This window comes from Carcharodon carcharias, chromosome 16 (assembly GCF_017639515.1).
Source record: "Carcharodon carcharias isolate sCarCar2 chromosome 16, sCarCar2.pri, whole genome shotgun sequence".
Taxonomy (NCBI): domain Eukaryota; kingdom Metazoa; phylum Chordata; class Chondrichthyes; order Lamniformes; family Lamnidae; genus Carcharodon; species Carcharodon carcharias.
In genome coordinates this window covers 93,758,538-93,783,544 of record NC_054482.1, presented here as the reverse complement: position 1 = coordinate 93,783,544, position 25,007 = coordinate 93,758,538, and the positions used below count along the sequence as shown (strand labels likewise).

The 25,007-nt window shown below is 45.3% G+C and overlaps 2 protein-coding genes across 11 annotated transcripts in view; one reads left to right on the top strand and one right to left on the bottom strand.

The window, feature by feature from the left end:
- Positions 1–1,101: 1,101 nt before the first annotated feature.
- Positions 1,102–24,317, bottom strand: med8 (mediator complex subunit 8). 2 transcript variants are annotated; one of them, XM_041208826.1, is made up of 7 exons: positions 24,264–24,317; positions 16,081–16,202; positions 13,791–13,935; positions 9,786–9,926; positions 7,127–7,214; positions 5,122–5,367; positions 1,102–1,631 (listed from the first exon to the last, which is right to left on the bottom strand). In XM_041208826.1, exons 1-7 carry the CDS (start codon positions 24,300–24,302, stop codon positions 1,567–1,569), a joined length of 846 nt encoding a protein of 281 aa, XP_041064760.1. In that variant the 5' UTR covers positions 24,303–24,317; the 3' UTR covers positions 1,102–1,566. The 2 variants fall into 2 exon arrangements, with proteins under 2 accessions (XP_041064760.1, XP_041064761.1); XM_041208827.1 differs by lacking the exon at positions 24,264–24,317 and adding an exon at positions 23,900–24,085.
- The window catches only part of szt2 (SZT2 subunit of KICSTOR complex), a 247,917-nt gene continuing 246,889 nt past the window's right edge, over positions 23,980–25,007 (top strand). For all 9 annotated transcript variants that reach the window (XM_041208824.1, XM_041208825.1, XM_041208817.1 and 6 more), the window contains exon 1: positions 23,980–24,112. In XM_041208824.1, coding sequence (XP_041064758.1) covers positions 24,086–24,112 — 27 coding nt within the window. In that variant the 5' untranslated portion in view covers positions 23,980–24,085. The remainder of the gene's footprint in view (positions 24,113–25,007) is intronic.

Genomic DNA, 25,007 nt, shown 5'->3' with positions numbered 1-25,007 from the left:
TTAGTTGCTCATCTCTAATTGCCTTGAAGGTGGAGGTGAGCCACCTTTGAACTGCTGCAGTCTGGTTGGTGTAGGTGTGCTATTGGGGAATGGATTCCAGGATTTTGACACTGAAGGATTGGTGATATCAGGATGGTGTGCACCTTGGTGGGGAACTTGCAGGTGGTGGTGCACCTATGTGTTTGCTGCCTTTGTCGTGCTAAGGTGATGGAGGTCATGGTGCTCTCCAAGGAGGCTTCACAAGTTGCTGCAGTGCATCTTGCTGATAGTAGCAGTAGTGTGTACTGTGCATTGGTGGAGGAGATGTCAATCAAGCAGGCTGCTTTGCCCTGGATAGTGTTGAGCTTGAGTGTTGCTGGAGCTGCATTCATCTAGTTAAGTGGAGAGGAACCCATCACACTCTTGACTTGTGCCTTGTAGATGGTGGACAGGCTTTGGAGTCAGGTGAGTTATTGACTGGAGCATTCCCGGCATCTGACCTGTGTTTGTAACCACAGTATTTATGTAGCTGGTGCAGTTAATTTCTGGTCAATGGTAAGTTCTAAGCTGTTGATGGTAATGCCATTGAATGTTAAGAGAGAATGATTAGATTGCTTCCTGTTGGAGATGGTTGTTGCCTACTACTGTGTGACATGAATGCTACCTGCCCTTTATCAGTCTGAGCCAGAACATTATCCAGCCTTGCTGCACTGGGCCTGGACTACTTCAGTATCTGGGGAGTTGCAAATGGTATTGAACACAGTGCAATCATCAACATCCATCCCTACTTCTGCCCTTGTGATGGAGGGAAGGTCATGATGAAGCAGCTAAAGATAGTGGGAACAAGGACACTATCCTGAGGAACTAGTGCACTGATGTCCTGCACTGAGATGATTGGCCTCCAAAAAGCACAGCCATTTCACTTTGTGCTAGGAATGACTCCAACCATTGGAGAGTTTGCCCCCTAATTCCCATTGACTTCAATTGCACTAGGGTTCCTTGCTGCCACACTTGGTCAAATGTTGCTTTGATGTCAAAGGCAGTCAACTGGCAAGTATTGAGTTTACTCTCAAAACTCAATGTGTATTAGAACTTTGTTTTGAACTCCAAAATTTTGCAAGACACAGTCATTAATAAACTTTAGTAACCTTCTGGGCAAAAACATGTACCAGCTGACCATTCTGATTAACAGAAATGGTAATTCTCCGATTACAGTTCACCTACTCCAGGACACCGCTGGAAACAGATTTAGTGAACTCTAGGATGCCCCTTGTAAGAACCTAGTCAAGGGTCAAGAGCACCAGGACAATGTGATGTTACATGCAAGATCACTGAGTCATCTCAAGTGCAGTGTTATAATTATTTCAGTAAGTTTAAAAAAGTTAACATTTAAATACTGTAGAGCTCATTAGAGCACAGGCTTCTCAATTTGCCAAAAAAACAAACTTTCACCGCTGGCTGTTTCAGGCTTTACAAAAATGTCAATTTATAACAACATCCTTTTTTAAAGTTCTTTACTTGGCAGACTAACTCTCATTTGATCCAGTTCTTATTCTTGAGACTCGTAGATACTCAATTGTAACTGGTTCATCTCTGATATGGGTGCATTGATGCAGACTTGATGTTGGTTTTTATGGTGCTTGGCATCTTACCTGCAAAAAAAAAATATGAACTTTAAGTACATTCATAATCCATCATCCTTGGTAATCAAGGATCTAAATCCAGCTTGTTCTGTAATCAACAACCTTTAGTTTCTACTTCTGTGTTTCCATGTTTTTACTTTAATTGTATTTCCATGTCATCTCTAATAGTGATAACTACAAGCACTCCAGACTGAATTCTGCACAGTAAGAACAGAAGAATTTACAGCAAATCCATGCCAACTGATAAATACACCTACTGCCTTGTCACTACATTCCTCAAATTCTCTTCTGAAAGACTGAGTGTTCTTTGAAACCACTTACACTATTTGCTTCACTGTTTTGCTTAATACTTTATCCCATGGGCTGGATTGTACAACCCCCTGCCAGCGAGTTTGAAGGCAAGGGGGCATGTAAAATCCAGCAGGTGACTTGCGCACCATCTACACACCCAGCACCACCACCTCCAGAATTTTACCAGTGGCAACAGTAGCACTGGGTGGCCCATGTGCCAGTGGGGCAATTGAGGCCCTTAAGTGGACAAATAATTCCCACTTTTTTTAATCCTTCACAGATGTGGGCATTGCTGGGTCTAGGCTAGCATTAATTGCCCTTGAAGGTGGTTGTGAGCTACCTTCTTGAACCACTGCAGTCCTTGTGGTGCAGGTACACCCACAGTACTTTTAAAAAGGGGAGTTCATGGATTTTGATCCAGTGAGAGTGAAGGAATGATAATATAATTCCCAAGTCGGGATGGTATGTGGTTTGGAGAGAAGCTTGCACATGGTGGTGTTCCTATGTATCTGCTGCCCTTGTCATTCTAGATGGTAGAGGTTGTGGGTTTGGAAGGTGCTGTTGAAGGAGCTTTGGTGAGTTGCTGCAGTGCATCTTGTCGGTACACACTGCTGCTGTGCGTCAGTGGTAGAGGGAGTGAATGTTTAAGGTGGTGGATGGCATGCCAATCAAGCAGGCTGCCTTGTCCTGGATGGTGTCAAGCTGCTTGTGCAGTTGGAGCTTCACTTATCCAGGTAAGTAGAGAGTATTCCATTACGCTCTAGCATTGTACTTTGTAGATAATGAATAGGCTTTGGAGTCAGGTGGTGAGTTAGTTGCTGCAGAATTCCGAGCCTCTGACCTGCTCTTGTAGCCACAATACATATTTCAGAATCAGAATCACAGTGCAGAAGAGGCCCTTTGGCCCATCGAGTCTGCACTGACATGTGAGAAACACCTGACTAACCTACCTACCTAATCCCATTTACCAACACTTGGCCCATGGCACGTCATAACATTCAAGGCTAAGTGGTCATCCAGGTACTTTTTTAAAGGATGTGAGCAACCCGCCTCCACCACCCTCCCAGGCAGTGCATTCCAGACCATCACCACCCTCTGGGTAAAAAGGTTCCCCCCACCCCGACAAACCTCCTGCCCCTCACCTTGAACTTATGTCCCCTTATGACTGATCCTTCAACTAAGGGGAACAGCTGCTCCCTATCCACCCTGTCCATGCCCCTCATAATCTTGTACACCTCAATCAGGTTGCCCCTCAGTCTTCTCTGCTCCAATGAAAACAACCCAAGTCTCTTCATAACTTAAATGTTTCAACCCAGGCAACATCCTGATGAATCTCCTCTGCACCCCCTCCAGTGCAATCACATCCTTCCTATAATGTGGTGACCAGAACTGCACACACTACTCCAGCTGTGGCATCACCAAGGTTCTATACAACTCCAACATGGCCTCCTTACTTTTGTAATCTATGCCTCGATTGATAAAGGCAAGTGTCCCATATGCCTTTTTGACCACCACACTAACATGCCCCTCCGCCTTCAGAAATCTATGGACACACAGAACTTCCTAGTGTCATGCCGTTCATTGAATACTTCCTTGTCAAATTACTCCTTCCAAAGTGTATCACCTCACACTTTTCAGGGTTAAATCCCACCTGCCACTTATCTGTCCATTTGACCATCCCCGTCTATATCTTCCTGTAGCCCAAGACACTCAACCTCACTCTTAACCACCCAGCCAATCTATGTGTCATCTGCAAACTTACTAATCCTACCCCCCACATAGTCATCTATGTCGTTTATATAAATGACAAATAATAGGGGACACAGTACAGATCCCTGTGGTATGCCACTGGCTTCCAGTCAGTGAAGTATCGTTCTGTCATCACCATCTATCTCCTACAACTAAGCCAATTTTGAATCCACCTTATCAAATTACCCTGTATCCCATGTGCATTTGCCTTCTTTATAAGTCTCCCATGTGGGACCTTGTCAAAGGCTGGTCCAGTTCAGTTTCTGGTCAATGGTAACCCCCAGAATGTTGTTAGTGGGGGATTCAGCGATGGTAATGCCATTGAATGTCATGGGGAGATGGCTGCATTCTCTCTTGTTGGAGATGGTCATTGCTTGGCACTTGTGATGTGAATGTTACTTAAGGGCCTCATCCCACTGCTGCCAGGATTTAACTGGCAGCAGGAGATGCCTACCCTATGTGCCCAGCTCAGCAGGCTCCCTGTCTGGGTTGTTGGCAGACAGGGTGGGACCTTTAATGTCCCCTCCACCAACCTTTCTCCCTACCCCCTCACCAAGGCTGGCCAGCTTGGCACCCTACTTTACCTGCTGGACTGGATCCAGTGCAGTATGTCTCCATTCTGCCTCATCGCTGAACCAACAGTGACCACCACTCAGTGGTGCTGCTGGTACTGGAGAGCTGCCATAAAAAAAAACCCAGTCCCACAAGTGTATTCTCTCGAGTGTAGAAATATTCCACCCACTTACATTCTTTCTTTTAAATGACTCATTTTTAAACTTCCGGAACCTTTGGTATTTAAAGTATTCAGTAATTTTCACACAGGGTTTTCCCACAAACAGGAATAAGGTAGTCTGCTTTAGTAATGCCATTTGAGGAATAAATATATGATTAGTGCTTTGGATTCTTTTATGACCACCTGAAGACAGATGGGGTATTAGTTTAACATCTCATCCAAAAGATGCACCTCTGGTGGTCCAGCAATCCCTTATGTCCTGCCCTGAAGTGTCAGTCAGGATTTTGTGCTCAAGTTTCTGGAGCAGGACCTGATCTGACCTCATGATCTTTTGCCTCGGAGGCAAGAGTACTACCTCCCCGCCAAAGCTGATACCTATGATAAGTTATTATAGAAATATTTATTGTTGCACTTCATCCAGTGTTCAACTAGTGGATCTTACAAAATTGTTCTGAAAAAAACTTCCTTTGAGATCAGTGTTAAAATTATTCTTATAACCTGCAGCGTTGCATCACGTGCTAAACACAGAAAGTGTCATCCAAATATCCGAACAGGTGTGTTAAACTGAAATTGGAATTGGACTTCGCTCCACCAACTCTCAAATCTCTCAAAAACCAAATTTTGATTTGCATTACAGTGGTTACAGGTAACAAATAACTGTCAATTGTGAATTGTTCAGCTTTCAGCTATAAAACAGAATACCGATATAGTATTTGTTCCACTTACCTGGCTGGCCTTGCTGTGATGGAACCTGGCCTTGCATTCCTTGTTGGTTAGGCCCACTTTGAATTGACACCTGTGCCATGCTTGGACCCCCCTGTAGACCAGCACCTGGTACAGACTGACCCGATGAGACTGGCCCACCTTGGGGCGTTGGTCTGATCGGTTTGGACAATCCTTTCCCAAATCCAATTGCCGCCAATAAAGCATTAGTATCTGCTGGGTTAAATGTCTGCTTGTTCTGCCGCAAAGCTAAGAGAAAGAAAAATTGGGAGGTTCAAATATTGAAGTTATTATTACCATTAGGTTTCTTTACACTGAATTATGTTCTTAATTTTATGGTATGCTTGCCTTGAAGACATTTTAAACTTGACTCTATATAAATGGAAACGGTCCTTTAATGAAAGTGCCGATTACTGTTGCATTGGCTTTCTAAACCTATTAGTAATTAGATTATAATCTTTCCCTCACTCTCTCCGAACCCATTCTTTTTTTTTTGAAGTTAGAGCTTATATTGGGGTAAGGAAACTGACGGTGGTTACTCTCTGGCCATTGTTTATAAATCAGCAGGCTAAATCTGCCAGATGATTTCTCATAACTAGGCCTGAGCCTTTCCTCACCCACAAGCATCTCCAGAGTGCTCAGAAATCAGGAAATGAACACTAGTTCATTTTACCCTCCTTAGCAAGAGAACGTTCAATTGCAATGTCACCCTTCCTGGTCTATAGGCTCAGTATTACACAATACATTTATTCAGTGAACTTGATCACTATATTTATAAATTATGCTAAAGCTGCCTTTTTGTTGCACTACCCTTTTCTCCTTGATGATACCTTACCATCAGTATTAGATTTGTCAAAATTGGACAACACACTCGATGAGCTGAGCTTTAGAATCCTTATTCTAAAACTAAGTATGGCTATTTCATAAAAAAAATCTAGTGCTAGCTTATCATTTTTCAGAGATAATAGATTAGTGCCTCTTGCTGAACTCAATTATGTTAAAATGACTTATTTTATTCATTTGCTTCAGTTGCCATATCCAGGCTCATTATTACACTTCTACAACTTGTTTTTAATAATTGAATTTGACTTAAAATTTAATGAAATAATTTAAATTAAAAGTCAATGCAGGTGATTCATTAAGGCCATTAGTCTAAGGTTAACATGCATAAAAGTTTATTGCGTTTATCAGCAATGTTTTTGCTGAACCACACATACGCAGCCACACAGCAATGCGAAAAGAGCAGCACAGGCCACTTGGTAGTAGTTCCCTGTAAGATAGCATGAGTATGCAAAAATGTTAAAGATACCACGCATTGAAATTAGCAGGACATATACCACAAAGCAAATTTAGAGGGAACACTCAGACTCACTCTTCTCCCGTTCAAATTGGATGTAAAATTCAATCATATTGCACTCATCGCTACCTAGGAGTGCCTTTACCCTGAGGTCATTAATTAATCCTGTTACACTACACCACACCAAGTCTAATATAACCTGCACTCTGGTTAGCTCTAAGAAACTACCTCGAAAGCATTCTATGAACTCCTCACCCAGGCTACTATTGCCAATCTGATTTTCCTGTTTATATATTGATTAAAGTCACCCTCATGGTCACTTTATCACAAGCACCCAATGTTTCTTGTATACTTTGTCCAACATTGTGGTTACTGTTAGGGGGCCTGTAGACCACTCCCACTAGTGACTTCTTTCCCCTACTATTCCTCATCTCCACCCAAACCGATTCTACATCCTGATCTTCTGGACCAAGGTCATCTCTAACTATTGCACAAATGCCATCTTTGATTAAGAGTGCTACCCCTTCGTATTTACCTAGCTTTTTATTCTTCTTGAAGGTCATAAGCCCCTCAATATTCAGGACCCAATCCTTGTCATCCTATCATGTCTCCGTAATAGCTATCAGATTATATTTATTTATTTCAACATGCGCTATCAATTCATTTCCTTTGTGTTATAAATGCTACAACAGCAAAGAACCTACGGTGTACCTCCACTCTCGGATTCCCGCTCCTCCCGAGTGTTGTTGAGTTTGTCAAGTAGGTTGCCACACATTTTGTTCAATGCCTGGATGTGCTTCTGCAGTGAGGGAAAATAAGCAGCTTAGTAATAATGTGGAAATATTACTTTTTTCATCAGATTTTTGAATTGACTCTATAGCGGCCACTAAAGGCAAGCCTTCAGAGTTCTCATTTACAAGATATTTGAATGCTTTGCAATGTGGAAAAGTACACATTAAGCACAGCATCAGCAAAGTCAAAATAAATGGAGGTACTGGAATGAAAAACTGAAGCGATCATCAAAAAGAGTCTTGATTTCTTCTTAAAAGCAATTAAGGCAACAGGGAAGTGAGTTCTAGATGGCATAGAATTGCGAAAATAAGGAGTTTGTAGAGGATACATACAGCAGGAGATCTCAAAGTGGCTAGATTTTTTTCCTTCTTTTACTGGCTAGGCCAGCATTTATTATTCATCCCTAACTTCCCTGGAGGTGGTGGTGATGAGCCACCTTCTTGTACTGTTGCAGTCCATGTGGTGTAGGTACACACACAGTGATGTCAGGGAGGGAGTTCAGGATTTTGACAGTGAAGGAACGGCAATATAGTTCCAAGTCAGGATGGTGAGTGGCTTGGAGGGAAACTTGCAGGTGGTGGTGTTCCCATGAATCGGCAGCCCTTGTCCTTCTAAGTGGTAAAGGTCGCAGGTTTGGAAGATGCCGTCGAAGGAACCTTGCTGAGTTGCTGCAGTGCATCTTGTTGATGGTAAACACTGCTGCCTCAGAGTTTGTGGTGGAGGGAGTGAATGTTGAAGGTGGTGGATGGGGTCCCAATCAAGTGGGCTGCTTTGTCCTGGGTGATGATGTCGCGCTTATTGAGTGTTGTTGGAGCTGCACTCATCCAGGCAAGTGGAGAGTACAAAGCTTACAAAGCAGGGATGCATGCTGTGGCACAAGGAGCTGGTGGATATTGAAGAGGCTTGAAATGTTGGAAATATGTGAATTATTGTGGGGGAGAATGTGGGCTCTGAATGCTTTGGCTAGGTTTAAATATCAGTTTGAGGTAGATGAGACCAGTTTAGATGGAAATTAAGTCAGGCATGGAGGTGGGTTTCAGCAGAAGGAAGGAGATAGTTAAAACTGGTGGAAGAAAGTGGTGTTAGTAGAAACAAAGTTGTTTATCACATCCTGCAGTAAGCAAACCTTTGCTCGCTGTGGTAGTGATTGAGATTGAATCAGAGCACAAAAGCCATTTAGCCCATCGTTCCTGTGCTGGTTGTATGAAAGAGCTATTTAATTAGTCCCAATCCTTTGTTCTTTTCCCATAGCCCTGCAAATCTTCAAGTATACCATATATCCCAATTCCCTTTTGCTTCCCTTTAAGAAGTGACTATTGAATTTGCAGCCACCACCCTTGAATCAATTCAAGATACAGGGAATGGATGAATGTTAATTGAAGAATGAATTAAATACACTCAGAATCACAGAATTGTTATGGTGCAGGAGGCCATCTGGCCCATCATGTTTACACTGGCTCTCCGAATGAACAACTCATCTGGTCCCATTCTCCCGCCTTCTGCCCGCAATCCTGCACCTTCTTCCTTTTCTGATAAGTCAAATTCCATTTTGAATGCTTTAATTGAACTTGCTTCCACCACACACTCAGGCAGAGCATTCTAAACCGTGACTATTCGCTGCGCAAAAAAATGTTTCTCCTCGTATCATTTTTTTGCTTCTTTTACTAATTACTTTAAACCTGTGCCCTCATTTTTGATCCTCACACGAGTAGGAACAGTTTCTCCCTATCTACTCCGTGCAGACCCCTCATGATTTTGAATACCTCTACCAAATCTCCTCTCATCCCTTTATCTCTAAGGAAAACAGTTCTAAATCCTCCAACCTATCTTCAAAACTGAAGTTCCTCATCCCTGGAGCCGTTCTCGCAAATCTTTAAACTGCACTCCTCTAATGCCTTCACATCCTTCCAAAAGTGTGGCGCACTGAACTGAACTCTAGCTCAGGCCAAACTAGTGACTTATACAAATTCAACATAACCTCTTTGCTCTTGTGCTCAATACCCCTATTAACAAAGCCCAGGATACTGAATGCTTTATTAACTGTTCTCTCAACCTGTCCTGCCACGTTCAATGTTTTATGTACATATGCATTCAGGTCCCTCTGCTCCTACACCCCCTTTAGAGTTGTGCCCTTTATTTTATATTCTCTCTCCATGTTCTTCCTATAAAATTCAAAGTTTAAATAGAGTAAAAAAAAATTGAACAGTAAAAGCTACAATTGTCAGAATCTTTCCTACTTTTGCATACAGATGATCTATCAAGTTCCAGCCCTTTAAATTTTTCAATGCTTGGGACACGCATCCTCTGCTCCAACAATTCCCCTCCTTCACAAGCTAGGGAAAGATAGGGACTTTCATTTCTTAAATTGTACTTGCATCAAATTATCTGCAGTGGTGTTTCTGTGATCTTCATGTACCACTGTTTCTTTGATCACATTGGAATGATTATCATCACAACAGCCTGTGATTTCTTCAGGTTGTCAGCTGTCATTTCCTGCTTGCAGGTAAACCACGGCTACTTGGATTGGTTTTGATTACAAGCAAACTAATACTACCTCTAAACAGAAATGAATCCATACCTGAGCTACATCAGGCGCTAGGCGTGCTGCCTCTGCACTCAGTTGCTTCTCCTGTTCTTCTACCTCTGGATCTGGTTTAGTCCGGAGATGATCTGGAACCACCTCATGACTGAAAACAGGAACTCGACCCTCTGTTAGCTTCTATGAAAAGAAGGCAATGAATCAGAACGAAGATCACAGATGTTGAAGCATTTTTGACAACTCCCCCCAGTTCCCTAGGGTAAAAGATGCAATTTTACTTTAAAATTCAATTACTAGACTCCACCCAGATATGTGAACTGCTGTCCTGCTAGCTAACTGTATAATGTAACCTCCTCTTCCCCTGTTAATTTTTGACTTTCAGTCCATGGTCTATCTTTCAAAGAGTCCTTAACTGCTCCAACTTGATTTAACACAAAGAAAGAACGCACATTTATATAATGCTTTTCTCAACCTCAAAATGTTATGTCAATTTGCAGCAATGAACTGTTCTTAAAGTTTGATCACTATTGTTTTGTAGGTAAATATGGCAGCCAATACTCATACTGCAGGTCCCAGATGATTGACTAATACATAGAGAGAACCTCCCTTGTCGTCTTTGACTAGTGTCATGGAATTCTTTACACTGACCTGTTTAGGCGATCGGGAAGACTGCATCCCTGGCACTGTAGCACTTATAGTCTAGACTGACCAATTCATATTGAGGAAGTTTTTTTTTTTATTCATTCATGAGATGTGGGCATCTTTAGCTGGGCCAGCATTTATTGCCCATCCTAGGTTGCCCTTGAGAAGGTGGTGGTGAGCTGCCTTCTTGAACCGTTGCAATCCATGTGGTGTTGGTACACCCACCGTGCTGAGAGAGAGTTCCAGGGCTTTGACCCAGTGACAGTGAAGGAATGGTGATATATTTCCAAGTGAGGATGATGAGTGGCTTGGAGGGGAACTTGCAGGTGATGGCGTTCCTCTGTGCCTGTTGCCCTTGTCCTTCTAGATGGTAGTGGTCGTGGGTTTGGATGGTGTTGTCTAATAAGGACCTGCAGTGCATCTTACAGATGGTGAAAACTGCTGCCACTGTGCAATGGTAGTGGAGGGAGTGAATGTTTGTTTGTGGATGGGGTGCCAATCAAGAAGGCTGCTTGGTCCTGGATGGTTTCAAGCTTTGCGAGTGTTGTTGGAGCTGCACTCATCCAAGTGCAGAGTACTTCCATCACACTCCTAATCTGTACCTTGTAGAGGTGGACAGGCTTTGGGGAGTCAGGAGGTGAGTTACTCCCTGCAGAATTGCTAGCCTCTGATCTGCTCTTGTAGTCACAGCATTTATATAGCTAGTCCAGTTCAGTTTCTGGTCATTGGTAACCCCACGATGTTGATATTGAGGGTTTCAGCAATGGTAGTGTCATTGAATGTCAAGGAAGATGGTTAGATTCTCCCTTGTTGGAGATGGTCATTGCCTGGCACTTGTGTGGCACAAATGTTACTTGTCAGCCCAAGCTTGGACATTGTCCAGGTCTTGCTGCATTTGGACATGGACTGCTTCAATATCTAAGGAGTCACAAAAGGTGCTGAACATTGCGCAATCATAAGAGAATATCCCCACTTTTGAACTTATGATGGAAGGGAGGTCATTGAAGCAGCTGAAGATGCTTGGGCCTAGGACACTCCTAAAGTGATGTCCTGGAACTGAGGTGACTGACTTCCAACAACCACAACTATCTTCCTTTGTGCTAGGTATGACTCCAATCAGTGGAGAGTTTTCCCCGATTCCCATTGACTCCTTGATGTCATACTCAGTTAAATGTTAAATTCATTGAAAGTATCACAAAAGAATTATGGTAGAAGGCAACAGGATCTTTCAGAGTTCAGTTCTAATGGGATTGAAACACTACTGAAATTAATAGGAAGGTCTTGTGGCACACTGGGTAAATTCACTGCCTGAGCCAGAAGCTGTGGGTTCGAGTCCCACTCCAGAACTTGATGGCCATGGAAGGTGTGTTCGTAACGTAGCCAAACAGGCTGCATATCAGCCTGTAATTTCTTTCAATATGCCTAAGGCAGGTGGTAAGAGCCGGAGAGTCTCCTGGTCAGCCATGCTTGATGTGGAGCAGTGCTCCTCAAGCTACAGCCTCCGGCAACAGGCTAGCAGCCTGTTCCAGGAAAACCTAGTTACTTGGAAACAGATGTAAGCAGATGCTTTGTTGCCTCATGCATTTCTAGGTGTGGGAAGAGAATCAAGATTGCACTTAATAAGCATTTGCCTTCACATTACAACAGGAATTTTGTATATTATAACAAGGAATTATCACGTCTTTCAATAAGGAGTTGTGTTATTAGGAGGGTCTACAAGGAACAACTGGGAGACCAGCTAACTTATCATAATGACTACTGACATTTCTGCGATTCTGCTCAAGCATAGGAACACGTGCCAAAGTACTTCACACTGAGGGGGAAATTGGTGGATTTTAAGGAGTTGTTATAGATACATGTATTATAAATTACTACTCAATGTTTAGCGTAGTGCCTCTATAAATCATACAGTTGCAAGGAAATAATTAATTTGGTCTACATGAAGTTGGTCTGGCACTTCATATTTCCATCTTTCAAGACTTTATATATAGTCTTATATAATTTACAAAAAGCACTTTACTGCAATCAGAATGAATTATCTGACCTGGACTGTAAGTGTGCAAGGTAAAAAGCTGAAGAGATAAATATCAAATGTGTCGTTTATGGAAGCTATCATCAGGTTGATTGAATGTGAAAACCTACAATGCTAATATTACGCTGCCTGCACGCTCAGTGAATTAATGGTTTACATTCTTAACTTTGCTCACATCAGATGGTGACCAGCAAACACTCGCCTAAACCCTCACCCACACCCCCAACTACCAAAATGAACCAGGTTTAAGGCCAAGGTAACGTCTTGAGATCCCAGCAGAATCAAATCTCTCCATTCAAGTTTGAATCTTGATGAGCCATAGTTGCTGCCATGAATACAAATAAGGATAGTTTCACTCTCACCATTAGTCCAGCTGACTGTCCCATTTTCTAATCTGTTAAATTAAGTGTACTAATTGAGTGCAGGTGTTGGGCATTAACCAGGTATTTATTTATGTCCCTATAAATAGGAACAGACTGACTGGTGATTTGGACTCTGTAAATAAAAGTCTATAAACGCATGTAAAGATGGGCTCCAGCTCTATACTTCACCACCAGGCTTTCTGGAATACAATATATTGCTTTATTCTCAGATCGTTTTCCGCTATGCTGTTTTTTTAAAAATATGGAGGACACAATCCATTCCTGCAAAACAGTTGCTCAGAATTAAAGCATCCTGCTCATAAACCCAAGTCATACATGGAATCCAACTGCACCGGGAGCACTCAACTCACTGCAAATATTCTTTGATATTTTGTGGAAGACTACTCAACAGCATCTTGGCAGGTAAACATGAAAAATAGTTGGCCATATGACTTTTTGAGTCAGCTCCAGCATTTAGTACGATCATCGATAATCCATTACCTCAACTCCACTTTCCTGAACTACCCCATATCTCTTGATTCTGTTAGTATCCAAAAATTTATTGATCTTCAATGACTGAGCACCAACAAGAGTTAGAGAACTCCAAAAGATCCATAACGCCCTCAAGTGAAGAAATTTGTTCTCATATCAGTCCCAAATGACTGTACCCTTATTCTGAGACTGCAATCTCTAGTTTAAGACTTCCCAGCTAGAGAAAAAAGTGAAGAACTGAGAGTTTGATAAGTTCCAGGTCACAGTGAACTAATAAAATAGATTCTAGTTCAAGAGCAAAATACTGTGGATGCGGGAAATCTGAAATAGAAGCAGAAAATGCTGGAAAAACTCAGTAGGTCTGGTAGCATTGTTGGTGATAGAAACAGAGTCAATGTTTCTGTTCTAATGGAAGGACATTACCTCTTTCTCTCTACACAGGTACTGCCTGAGCTGCTGCATATTTCCAGCATTTTCTGTTTCAATATAGTAGCGTGAACTGCATTCATAACCTACCGTCAATTCATCATCACGGTCCGGAGAAAGTAGCAGTGGAATGATGACCTGATTTCTTAGGAGTGGTGTTTTATCATTTTTCAGGAGCTTGTTCAAGGTGTTCAGTTGCCCAGATACCAGGGCAAAGTTATCCAATACTGAGGGCCTGGAAGTGGATGCAACATAGATTAGGCAAGACAGCCACAGCAGACTTTAAGCAGCTGGGAAAAGGCAGCAATAAAGTACTGTAAGTCCATCAGAATCTGAAGAGCGAAAATTTAGGTTAATGTGTTTTTGTAAACTATTAGTCAGAACTGGAAACTTGATGCTGAAGATCCATATAGTAAGGGTGATGGAATAAGTTTTATTGGGCTTAGCCTCAAGCGAAGGCTAACAGACTAAAACATTTCTCTTGATCTCCTTTGGTACTCTGAAGTAAAATAAACTTGTACCACCCCTTTATAGGACTAAACACAGAGACAGAAAGACAAAAGGTAAGTCAGAAGTCATGCATGCAGACTCTTGTAGAGAAGCACAAAAAGTGGTTGACTGATTGAATATGCTAAAAAAGGGGTCAAGCACCTGCTTTGGAGTCCAAATTGGTTTACAAGAAAAAACTTGCCTTTCACGAGCATTGGACATCTCAAAGTGCTTTACAGCCAATGAAGTACTTTTGAAGTGTAGTTACTGTTGTATTACAGGAAACGCAGCAGCTAAGTTGCAGACAGCAAGTTCCCACAAACAGCAATGGAATAATGACCACATAGTCTATTTTTTTGTGACGTTGATTGAGGGATAAATATAGGCCAGGACACTGGGAAAACTCTCCTTTTCTTCTTCAAAATAATGCCATTGGTCTTTTTTTTTTACATCTACCCAAGAGGGCAGGTGAGGCTTTGGTTTAACCTCTCATCTGAAAGACACCCCTCAATACTGCACTGGTGTGTCAGTCTTCATTTTTGTGCTGACATCCTGAATTGGGACTTCTGACCCAGAGACAAGCGTGCTGCCAACAGAGCAATGGCTGACAGACAATGAACGCCACAGGTTTTCAGGATTTTGAGGTTGATACATGACCTAATCATAAAGGTTGTAGGCCATCACAGAAAAAGGCAAGTTTTAAGAAAAAATATGCTTACTTTAATGGGGAGCTAGAAGGAGAAGGCCACTACTTGCCCAGCTTCCAGACTCTCTTCAGATGGACACTGATCGATTTTGTTGGCCTGTGCAACTGGCGAGCTGTGTGTGAGGTGGCAACTTGCCTGTGTTAAAAACAATAAGGCCTGAAAACCAATGTGTCCGGGCCTTACCACGGGTCTTTTTGGGTTTTATTCAATTTTTAAATCAACATATTTGATGAAGGTTTTGACATTTGATAAGGTTTCCTAAATTTCTCTAATAAGTGCCACGAGAGCAAGTGTGGTTTGGTTTAGGTGCTGGATAAAATGCCTTTATTGAACCCCAACAAAAAGCTATAACCTCAATCTCTGAGGACCCCGAATGCACTAGTTCAGCAATTCTGTTTCTCTCACCAACCACCCTAGAACTTCAATCAGATCACCAATTTGGGGAAACTGTGTTAAGTTTTGTAACGTGAAGTTAATAGGAACAAGGATGAGATAGCATTATGCTCATTTTACTTCAGGTGCTAATAGACTCTTTGTTCGTCATCTTGAGCTGGACTCCAATCCAGACGCTACAAGTGAAAGATTTGGAATTTACATATTTCAACAAAAATAATGATAAACGTGCTATAGTTTATTCTTATGATAGATTGTGAAAAGCAATTTAAATTAATTAAAGACACATGACAAAAATTTAGATTGAAGTAACCGACGCAATGCCACTGAAAGAGAAATGCACTGTATTCAGAAAACTTTACATTTAAGTAGTTTTGTCACTAATAGATGTGTACCCAATGTCCCGAGTTGAGGTGTGTGCAAGTCCAGCAGTAACATGCTGGGGTTGAAATTCCTCTGTGGCATTTCGGTATAGCAGTGAATATAATTTGTATCAACTCGTGTGCAATGCGTTTCCTTAAAGTTAACCCACTGAGGAATATTAACCTCTGTAAATAGCAGTGCTTTATCCTCTTTCTGCCAGCCAATAACTGCAATATGCTAAGTGTGCTGAGTGTAAAACTTAAACATGCAATTTCAGCAGTAACTCCACCATCAGTCGTCAATACACTTCCCATACATCCTTAAATACAGACAAATTCGAGGAGATATGTGAGATCAACAGCACAGGTAATTGCACAGCATTGTACAGACAGAAGAAAGTATTTTTTGTCCCAAGAGGGGCACCTTACCAGTTCATACGTTCAAATTCATTCTCTAACTTGAAGATGAAAGCTGCCAAAGAACTTTTCAGGTCAGCCACCCGGCTGATAATCGCGTCCACAGATGCCTCCAACTGCTTTTCTTCTTGTGGCTATGGAAAGTTACCAGTGAACTTTAAAAAGATATAGCATTTTTACAAAACGATATAATCTGAACAGCACTTCCTTTAGTTATACTGATGACTGTCAAGGAATCTGTAGGAAGTGTGCTCAAAGCTTGAAATTCCGACCATCTGATTAATGAAAAATCTTAAGTGAAGGCTGCTCAGGAAATAGGAGGAGGCACATTTTAATTTTTTTTTGCCAAATTCCTTCTCTTCCTCTCCTGAAAAGGTTAGCTCATTCTTGGATGTGATTCCATAGGTGTTGCCTGCCTTGATGCATTTTACACGAATACCCCTACTTCACTTACGAAGGTTTGGTCAGTAAACACTGGCAAGCTTTTTGACATGGGGGCACCAAGTGGTTTAATCTATAACCACACATGCACTTACCACCACGGGTTACTGGATAGTGATAAGAATTGGGTACCATGGCACTGATTCTCTCTCTCAGCCCATGAGTATTAGGACCAATTATGATGACCACCAACTTGGTTAACTCAGAACAAAACCAGAATTAAACTGAAGAAGGGTCATATGGACACGAAACGTTAATTCAGATGCTGCTAGACCTGCTGAGTTTTTCCAGCATTTTCTGTTTTTGTAAAACAGTTCAGATGCAACACTTCATTCCTTACTGACAGTTCCAGAAGCATTCCAAGCCAATGCCATCCAATGGTTTTCCCTATTAGCTAATGGCCTTGTATTTTTGATGCTGTTCACTATCATATATACTACTTCCTTTAAATGTGCACAACACAACTGATTATACTTTGTTACTCTCTCAATAAGTTTAATAGTTCGTGGCCCACAAGGAATCCAAACCCAAGTAAACTTCATTGATTCCTGATATGGTTTCTAAAGATAGTGCTATATCGTGAGGTTCATTTCACTGCCACACTCATTGGAAAAAAACACTTCAAATCTCTCAAAATATAACCGACTGAAGGGAATTATTTCCTCTATATATCATTAATAATAATAACTTTGTTGATACTCCTCTGTCAAGCCTCAGAAAATCAATGAGATAGATGTTTTTGTTTAAAAATGTGAAACTTGATGCATTTTACACATACAAAGAAACAACCTTATATTGAAATGGATCAATTTCACAGTTTCTGATAAGGAGACTCATTCCTGACAACCCCTGATGTTTACTAACATCTCACACTTTTACACTTAAAACACATTTAACATGATTTGTAAAGTCTGTGTCAGCTGCAGCTCAGTGGTAGCACTCTTGCTTTTGAATCAGAAAGTGATTAATTCAAGTCCCACTCCAGACATTTGAGCACAAAATCCAGGATGACATTCCAGCACAGTACTGAGGGAGGGCCACACTAATGGAGGCGGCGTCTTTCAGATGAGACTTTAAAGCGATACCTTGTCTAGGCTACTGGGTGGGTGTAAAAGATTCCATTGAAAAAATAGCAGAGGGGCTATCCCTGGTATCCTGGCCAATATTTATCCCACAGCCAACACCAGCAAACAGATATTTTGATCATTATCACATTGCTGTATGCTATGCACGAATTGGCTGCATCATTTCCTATATTAGATTAGGGGCTGCACTTCATTTCTGATTTTCAGTATCTGCAGTATTTTTGCTATAAATTGCTGAAGAGCTATGGGGCAACCTGAGGGAGTGAAAAGGTGCTGCACAAATGCAAGTGCTTCTTCCCTTAAAAAAAACGAGACTTGCATTTATATAGCCACCCTTCCCACTCTCTCAGGACCTTCCGGAGCACCTTTATGAATACTTATGTCAAAAATGCTGGAAATAAAGGGAGGAAATGAAGTGAAGTAGTCACTGTTGTGAAGTAGAAAAGGCAGCAGCCAATTTACGCACTGCAAGATCCCACCACTTCGATAATGACTGAAAGATCTCTGAGTTGCAGGAATATGGACTGTAAACACCAGTGAAAGTGATTTCCCCCCCTTCCTCCAGGTAAAGGCCAAGTACACTGAGTGGGTGGTTTAACATTAACCCAATGTGGTTGATTCGAATCTGCCCTCTGCAATGCCTAGCAAGCCACTTAGTATAAGGGCAATTAAGGATGGGAAACAAATGCTGGCCAGTGATACCCAAATCCCATGAAAGAAGAAAGAAAAAAAAGACCCGGGATAGGCTCCTTCTCCTCTCTCTCTCCCTCGCTCTGTACCCCTCCATCTTTCTCTCCCTTGCTCTGTCCCCCTCCGTCACTCTCTCCCTCGCTCTGACCCCTCCGTCTCTCTCTCCCTCGCTCTGTCCCCCTTCGTCTCTCTCTCCCTCGTTCTGTCCCCCTCCGTCTCTCTCTCTCTCGCTCTGTCCCCCTCCGTCTTTCTCTCCCTCGCTCTGTCCCCCTCCGTCTTTCTCTCCCTCGCTCTGTCCCCCTGTCTTTCTCTCCCTCGCTCTGTCCCCATGTCCTTCCTGTCCTCCCTCTTGATCTGCCCCACCCGTCTTCCATTCTCCCTGTCTGTCTGTCTCTTTCTCACTCCCTGTCCGTCCGTCCGTCTCTTTCTCACTCCCCGTCTGTCTCTTTCTCACTCCCCGTCCGTCTCTTTCTCACTCCCCGTCCTTCTCTTTCTCACTCCCCGTCTGTCTCTTTCTCACTCCCTGTCCGTCCGTCCCTTTCTCAGTCCCTGTCCGTCCGTCTCTTTCAGTCCCTGTCCGTCCGTCTCTTTCAGTCCCTGTCCGTCCGTGACTTTCTCAGTTCCTGTCCGTCCGTCCGTCTCTTTCTCACTCCCTGTCCGTCCGTCTCTTTCTCACTCCCTGTCCGTCCGTCCGTCTCTTTCTCACTCCCTGTCCGTCCGTCCGTCTCTTTCTCACTCCCTGTCCGTCCGTCCGTCTCTTTCTCACTCCCTGTCCGTCCGTCCGTCTCTTTCTCACTCCCTGTCCGTCCGTCCGTCTCTTTCTCACTCCCTGTCTGTCCGTCTCTTTCTCACTCCCTGTCCGTCCGTCTGTCTCTTTCTCACTCCGTCTGTCGGTCTCGTTCTCACTCCCTGTCTGTCCGTCGGTCTCGTTCTCACTCCCTGTCTGTCCATTGGTCTCGTTCTCACTCCCTGCCTGTCTGTCTCTTTCTCACTCCCTTGTTTGTCTGTCCGTCTCTTTCACACACCCTTGTTCGTCCGTCCGTCTCTTTCACACACCCTTGTTCGTCCGTCCGTCTCTTTCTCAATCCCTTGTTCGTCCGTCCGTCTCTTTCACACACCCTTGTTTGTCCGTCCGTCTCTTTCTCACTCCCTGTCCGTCCGTCCTTTTCTCACTCCCTTTTTTCGTCTGTCCGTCCATCCCCTTCTCAAGTCCCTGTATGTCCATCTCTTTCTCAGTCTGCCTGGCTGCAGCTTTCCCAGTCCCTGTCTGTCTGCCTGTCTCTTTTTCAGTCCCAGTCCCTATCTGCCTGTCTCTTTCTCAGTCCCTGTCTTTCAGTCCATCTGCCTCTTTCTCAGTCCCTGTCTGCCTGTCTCAGTCCAGGCAGGGACAGGGACTGAGAAAGAGACGGACAGGCAGGGACAGGGACTGAGAAAGAGACGGACAGGCAGGGACTGGGACTGAGAAAGAGACGGACAGGCAGGGACTGGGACTGAGAAAGAGACGGACAGGCAGGGAGAGAGAGACGGAGGGGGCAGATCAAGAGGGAGGACGGGAAGAACACGGGGACAGAGCGAGGGAGAGAGAGAGAGGAGAAGGAGCCTTTCCCAGGGCTTTTTTTTCTTTATTCTTTCATGGGATTTGGGTATCACTGGCCAGCATTTGTTTCCCATCCTTAATTGCCCTTATACTGAATGGCTTGCTAGGCATTGCAGAGGGCAGATTCGAATCAACCACTTTGGGTTAATGTTAAACCACCCATTCAGTGTACTTAGCCTTTACCTGGAGGGAGGGAGGGGGAAATCACTTTCACTGGTGTTTACAGTCCATATTCCTGCAACTCAGAGATCTTTCAGTCATTATCGAAGTGGTGGGATCTTGCAGTGCGCAAATTGGCTGCTGCCTTTTCTACATCGCAACAGTGACTACTTCACTTCATTTCCTCCCTTTATTTCCAGCATTTTTGACATAAATATTCATAAAGGTGCTCCGGAAGGTCCTGAGAGAGTGGGAAGGGTGGCTATATAAATGCAAGTCTCATTTTTTTAAGGGAAGAAGCACTTGCATTTGTGCAGCACCTTTTCACTCCCTCAGGTTGCCCCATAGCTCTTCTCCAGCAATTTATGGCAAAAGCAAAAATACTGCAGATGCTGAAAATCTGTCTCTCACTCCCTGTCCCTGCCTGTCCGTCTCTTTCTCACTCCCTTGTTCATCTGTCCGTCTCTTTCTCACTTCCTGCCTGTCCGTCTCTTTCTCACTCCCTTGTTTGTCCGTCCGTCTGTCTCTGTCTCACTCCCTTGATCGTCCGTCCGTCCGTCTCTTTCTCACTCCCTTGTTCGTCCGTCCGTCTCTTTCTCACTCCCTTGTTCGTCTCTCTTTCTCACTTCCTGCCTGTCTGTCTCTTTCTCACTCCCTTGATCGTCCGTCTCTTTCTCACTCCCTTGTCCGTCTGTCTCTTTCTCACTCCCTCGTCCGTCCGTCTGTCTCTTTCTCACTCCCTTGTTCATCCGTCCGTCTCTTTCTCACTCCCTTGTTCGTCTGTCTCTTTCTCACTTCCTGCCTGTCTGTCTCTTTCTCACTCCCTTGTCCGTCCGTCTCTTTCTCACTCCCTCGTCCGTCCGTCCGTCTCTTTCTCACTCCCTCGTCCGTCCGTCCGTCTCTTTCTCACTCCCTCGTCCGTCCGTCTCTTTCTCACTCCCTCGTCCGTCCGTCCGTCTCTTTCTCACTCCCTCGTCCGTCCGTCTGTCTCTTTCTCACTCCCTCGTCCGTCTGTCCGTCTCTTTCTCACTCCCTTGTCCGTCCGTCTCTTTCTCACTCCCTTGTCCGTCCGTCTCTTTCTCACTCCCTTGTCCGTCCGTCTCTTTCTCACTCCCTTGTCCATCCGTCTCTTTCTCACTCCCTTGTTCGTCCTTCCGTCTCTTTCTCACTGCTTTGTCCGTCCATCTCTTTCTCACTCCCTTGTTCGTCCGTCCGTCTCTTTCTCACTGCTTTGTCCGTCCATCTCTTTCTCACTCCCTTGTTCGTCCATCCGTCTCTTTCTCACTGCTTTGTCCGTCCATCTCTTTCTCACTCCCTTGTTCGTCCGTCTCTTTCTCACTCCCTTGTCCGTCCGTCTCTTTCTCACTCCCTTGTCCGTCCGTCTCTTTCTCACTCCCTTGTCCGTCCGTCTCTTTCTCACTCCCTTGTCCGTCCGTCTCTTTCTCACTCCCTTGTCCGTCCGTCTCTTTCTCACTCCCTTGTCCGTCCGTCTCTTTCTCACTCCCTTGTCCGTCCGTCTCTTTCTCACTCCCTTGTCCGTCCGTCTCTTTCTCACTCCCTTGTCCGTCCGTCTCTTTCTCACTCCCTTGTCCGTCCGTCTCTTTCTCACTCCCTTGTCCGTCCGTCTCTTTCTCACTCCCTTGTCCGTCCGTCTCTTTCTCACTCCCTTGTCCGTCCGTCTCTTTCTCACTCCCTTGTTCGTCCTTCCGTCTCTTTCTCACTGCTTTGTCCGTCCATCTCTTTCTCACTCCCTTGTTCGTCCGTCCGTCTCTTTCTCACTGCTTTGTCCGTCCATCTCTTTCTCACTCCCTTGTTCGTCCATCCGTCTCTTTCTCACTGCTTTGTCCGTCCATCTCTTTCTCACTCCCTTGTTCGTCCGTCTCTTTCTCACTCCCTTGTCCGTCCGTCTCTTTCTCACTCCCTTGTCCGTCCGTCTCTTTCTCACTCCCTTGTCCGTCCGTCTCTTTCTCACTCCCTTGTCCGTCCGTCTCTTTCTCACTCCCTTGTCCGTCCGTCTCTTTCTCACTCCCTTGTCCGTCCGTCTCTTTCTCACTCCCTTGTCCGTCCGTCTCTTTCTCACTCCCTTGTCCGTCCGTCTCTTTCTCACTCCCTTGTCCGTCCGTCTCTTTCTCACTCCCTTGTCCGTCCGTCTCTTTCTCACTCCCTTGTCCGTCCGTCTCTTTCTCACTCCCTTGTCCGTCCGTCTCTTTCTCACTCCCTTGTCCGTCCGTCTCTTTCTCACTCCCTTGTTCGTCCGTCCGTCTCTTTCTCACTCCCTCGTTCGTCCGCCTCTTTCTCACTCCCTTGTTCGTCCGTCCGTCTGTCTCTTTCTCAGTCTGTCTCTTTCTCCGGCCCCATCCCTTGCTCAGACCGTCTCCGCCCCCCTCTCTGTTGCTTTCTCTGTCCCCGCCCCCCTCGCTGTTGATTTCTCCGTCCCTGCCCTCCTCTCCGTCCCTTTCTCCGTCCCCGCCCCCTCTCCGTCCCCGCCCCCCCTCTGTCGCTTTCTCCGACCCCGTTTCTCTCTTTTTCCGTTCCCGTCCCCCGTTTCTCTCTTTCTCCGTTCCCGTCCCCCCGTCTCTCTTTCTCTGTTCCCGTCCCCCCCGTCTCTCTCTTTCTCCGTTCCCGTCCCCCCGTCTCTCTCTTTCTCTGTTCCCGTCCCCCGTCTCTCTCTTTCTCCGTTCCCGTCCCCCCGTCTCTCTCTTTCTCTGTTCCCGTCCCCCCCGTCTCTCTTTCTCCGTTCCTGTCCCCCGTCTCTCTCTTTCTCCGTTCCCGTCCCCCCGTCTCTCTCTTTCTCCGTTCCCGTCCCCCCGTCTCTCTCTTTCTCCGTTCCCGTCCCCCCGTCTCTCTCTTTCTCCGTTCCCGTCCCCCCGTCTCTCTTTCTCTGTTCCCGTCCCCCCGTCTCTCTCTCTTTCTCTGTTCCCGTCCCCCCGTCTCTCTCTCTTTCTCTGTTCCCGTCCCCCCGTCTCTCTCTTTCTCTGTTCCCGTCCCCCCGTCTCTCTCTTTCTCTGTTCCCGTCCCCCCGTCTCTCTCTTTCTCTGTTCCCGTCCCCCCGTCTCTCTCTTTCTCTGTTCCCGTCCCCCCGTCTCTCTCTTTCTCCGTTCCCGTCCCCCCGTCTCTCTCTTTCTCCGTTCCCGTCCCCCCGTCTCTCTCTTTCTCCGTTCCCGTCCCCCCGTCTCTCTTTCTCTGTTCCCGTCCCCCCGTCTCTCTCTTTCTCTGTTCCCGTCCCCCCGTCTCTCTCTTTCTCCGTTCCCGTCCCCCCGTCTCTCTCTTTCTCCGTTCCCGTCCCCCCGTCTCTCTTTCTCTGTTCCCGTCCCCCCGTCTCTCTCTTTCTCTGTTCCCGTCCCCCCGTCTCTCCCTTTCTCCGTTCCCGTCCCCCCGTCTCTCTTTCTCTGTTCCCGTCCCCCCGTCTCTCTCTTTCTCTGTTCCCGTCCCCCCCGTCTCTCTCTTTCTCTGTTCCCGTCCCCCCGTCTCTCTCTTTCTCCGTTCCCGTCCCCCCGTCTCTCTCTTTCTCCGTTCCCATCCCCCCGTCTCTCTTTCTCTGTTCCCGTCCCCCCGTCTCTCTCTTTCTCTGTTCCCGTCCCCCTGTCTCTCTCTTTCTCTGTTCCCGTCCCCCCGTCTCGCTCTTTCTCCGTCCCTGTCTGTCTGTCTCTTTCATTGTCCCTGTCACTGACTGACAGACAGACACAGGGACTGAGAAAGAGGCAGACAGAGGGACAGGGACTGAGAAAGACAGACACGGACAGACTGTCTCTTTCTCAGTCACCGTCTCTTTCCCGGTGTCTGTCCCCGTCCATCTCAGTCCCTATCCGTCTGTCCCTGTCCGTTTGTCGGTCTCACTCTGGGCTCTCCAGCTCCTTACCTGCATCTCAGCCTGAGCTCGGCCTCGTCGGCTTCCGGTTCCGGGTGGGCAGAGAGGGGGAGGGGGAGGGTCGGAGGTCAGAGAGCCGGAGGGCGGGGTCAGGAGATGATCTGGGATTGAGAGCGGCGACTGTAATCGATAAGGCGGCGGAGGCGGCGGCAGCGGGCATGAGAGCGGCCAGCGAGCATGTCCGGGGGAGAGAGAGACGGCGAGGTAAAGCGGAGGCTGCGGGGTGGGGTTCGGGTTAGTGTCTGTGAAGAGTGACAAGGGTCTGAGAGAGAGAGAGAGAGAGAGGGGTACCTGCTCCTACCCCTACCCCCTGGCTCCAGGCACCGACAAGGTCTGGGCACCCTCTCTGGCTAACCTGGCTGCAGCGTTGCTCCTGTCCAACTTTACCGGGCATTTGAACAAGCGTCACTTTCTCCCTCTGGATTTTGGAGAGGCAAAATCAAGCGCCCAGCGCATAATTTGTGCCTCTCTTTGAGGCTGAAAATTGCAGTACAGTGTTTGTTTGTAACGGTGGGGGGTGGGGGGAGGGTGGTGTCCCATTTGTAAACTTCGGGTTTCATCAGCAAACCAACCTTGAAGGGAACCCATGCGACGCTCCTTTTTTTAAAAAAAAATAAATTCCTCCTGTTGTCTTCACGAAGTAAAACAGATAGTCCTGGTAAAACTCAGCCGGTCTGGCAGCATCTGTGCAAAAAGAAACGGAATTAATGTTTTGAGCCCAATTTGACTCTTTGGTTCCGAAGAGAAGAGTCTTGAAACGTTAATTCAGTTTCCGTCTCAAAGATGCTGCCAGCCAGCTGAGATCTGTTTCTATTTCAGATCTCCAGCATCTGCAGTATTTTGCTTCTATTTTAGTGTCTTCATTATGTACATTGCTGAAAGTTGCTTTCTTAGGGATGGGCAGTACATGCTGGCCTGCCCATTGATGCTCACACCCCATGAAATAATAAGCTAAAAAACTGCCTCCTCAACATTTGTTGGGGCATTCATTCTTTGTGGATGCTACCTATTGGTACAGACAAAATATGAATTGCTTCCTATGCAAGCGGAAGGCAGCTGCATGTATCACACTTCAGTAGCTTGAGATTTGCATTTTTGG

Bases quoted from the DNA above. Each gene is read 5' to 3' on its own strand.
- med8 (XM_041208826.1), bottom strand. From the start codon at position 24,302: ATGCCCGGTAAAGTTGGACAGGAGCAACGCTGCAGCCAG. The intron at 13,936-16,080 runs GTAAGGTGCCCC...ATCCACTTCCAG, and splicing joins GAATTTGAACGTATGAACTG to GCCCTCAGTATTGGATAACT. The intron at 9,927-13,790 runs GTAGGTTATGAA...TTCTTTTCATAG, and splicing joins ACCGTGATGATGAATTGACG to AAGCTAACAGAGGGTCGAGT.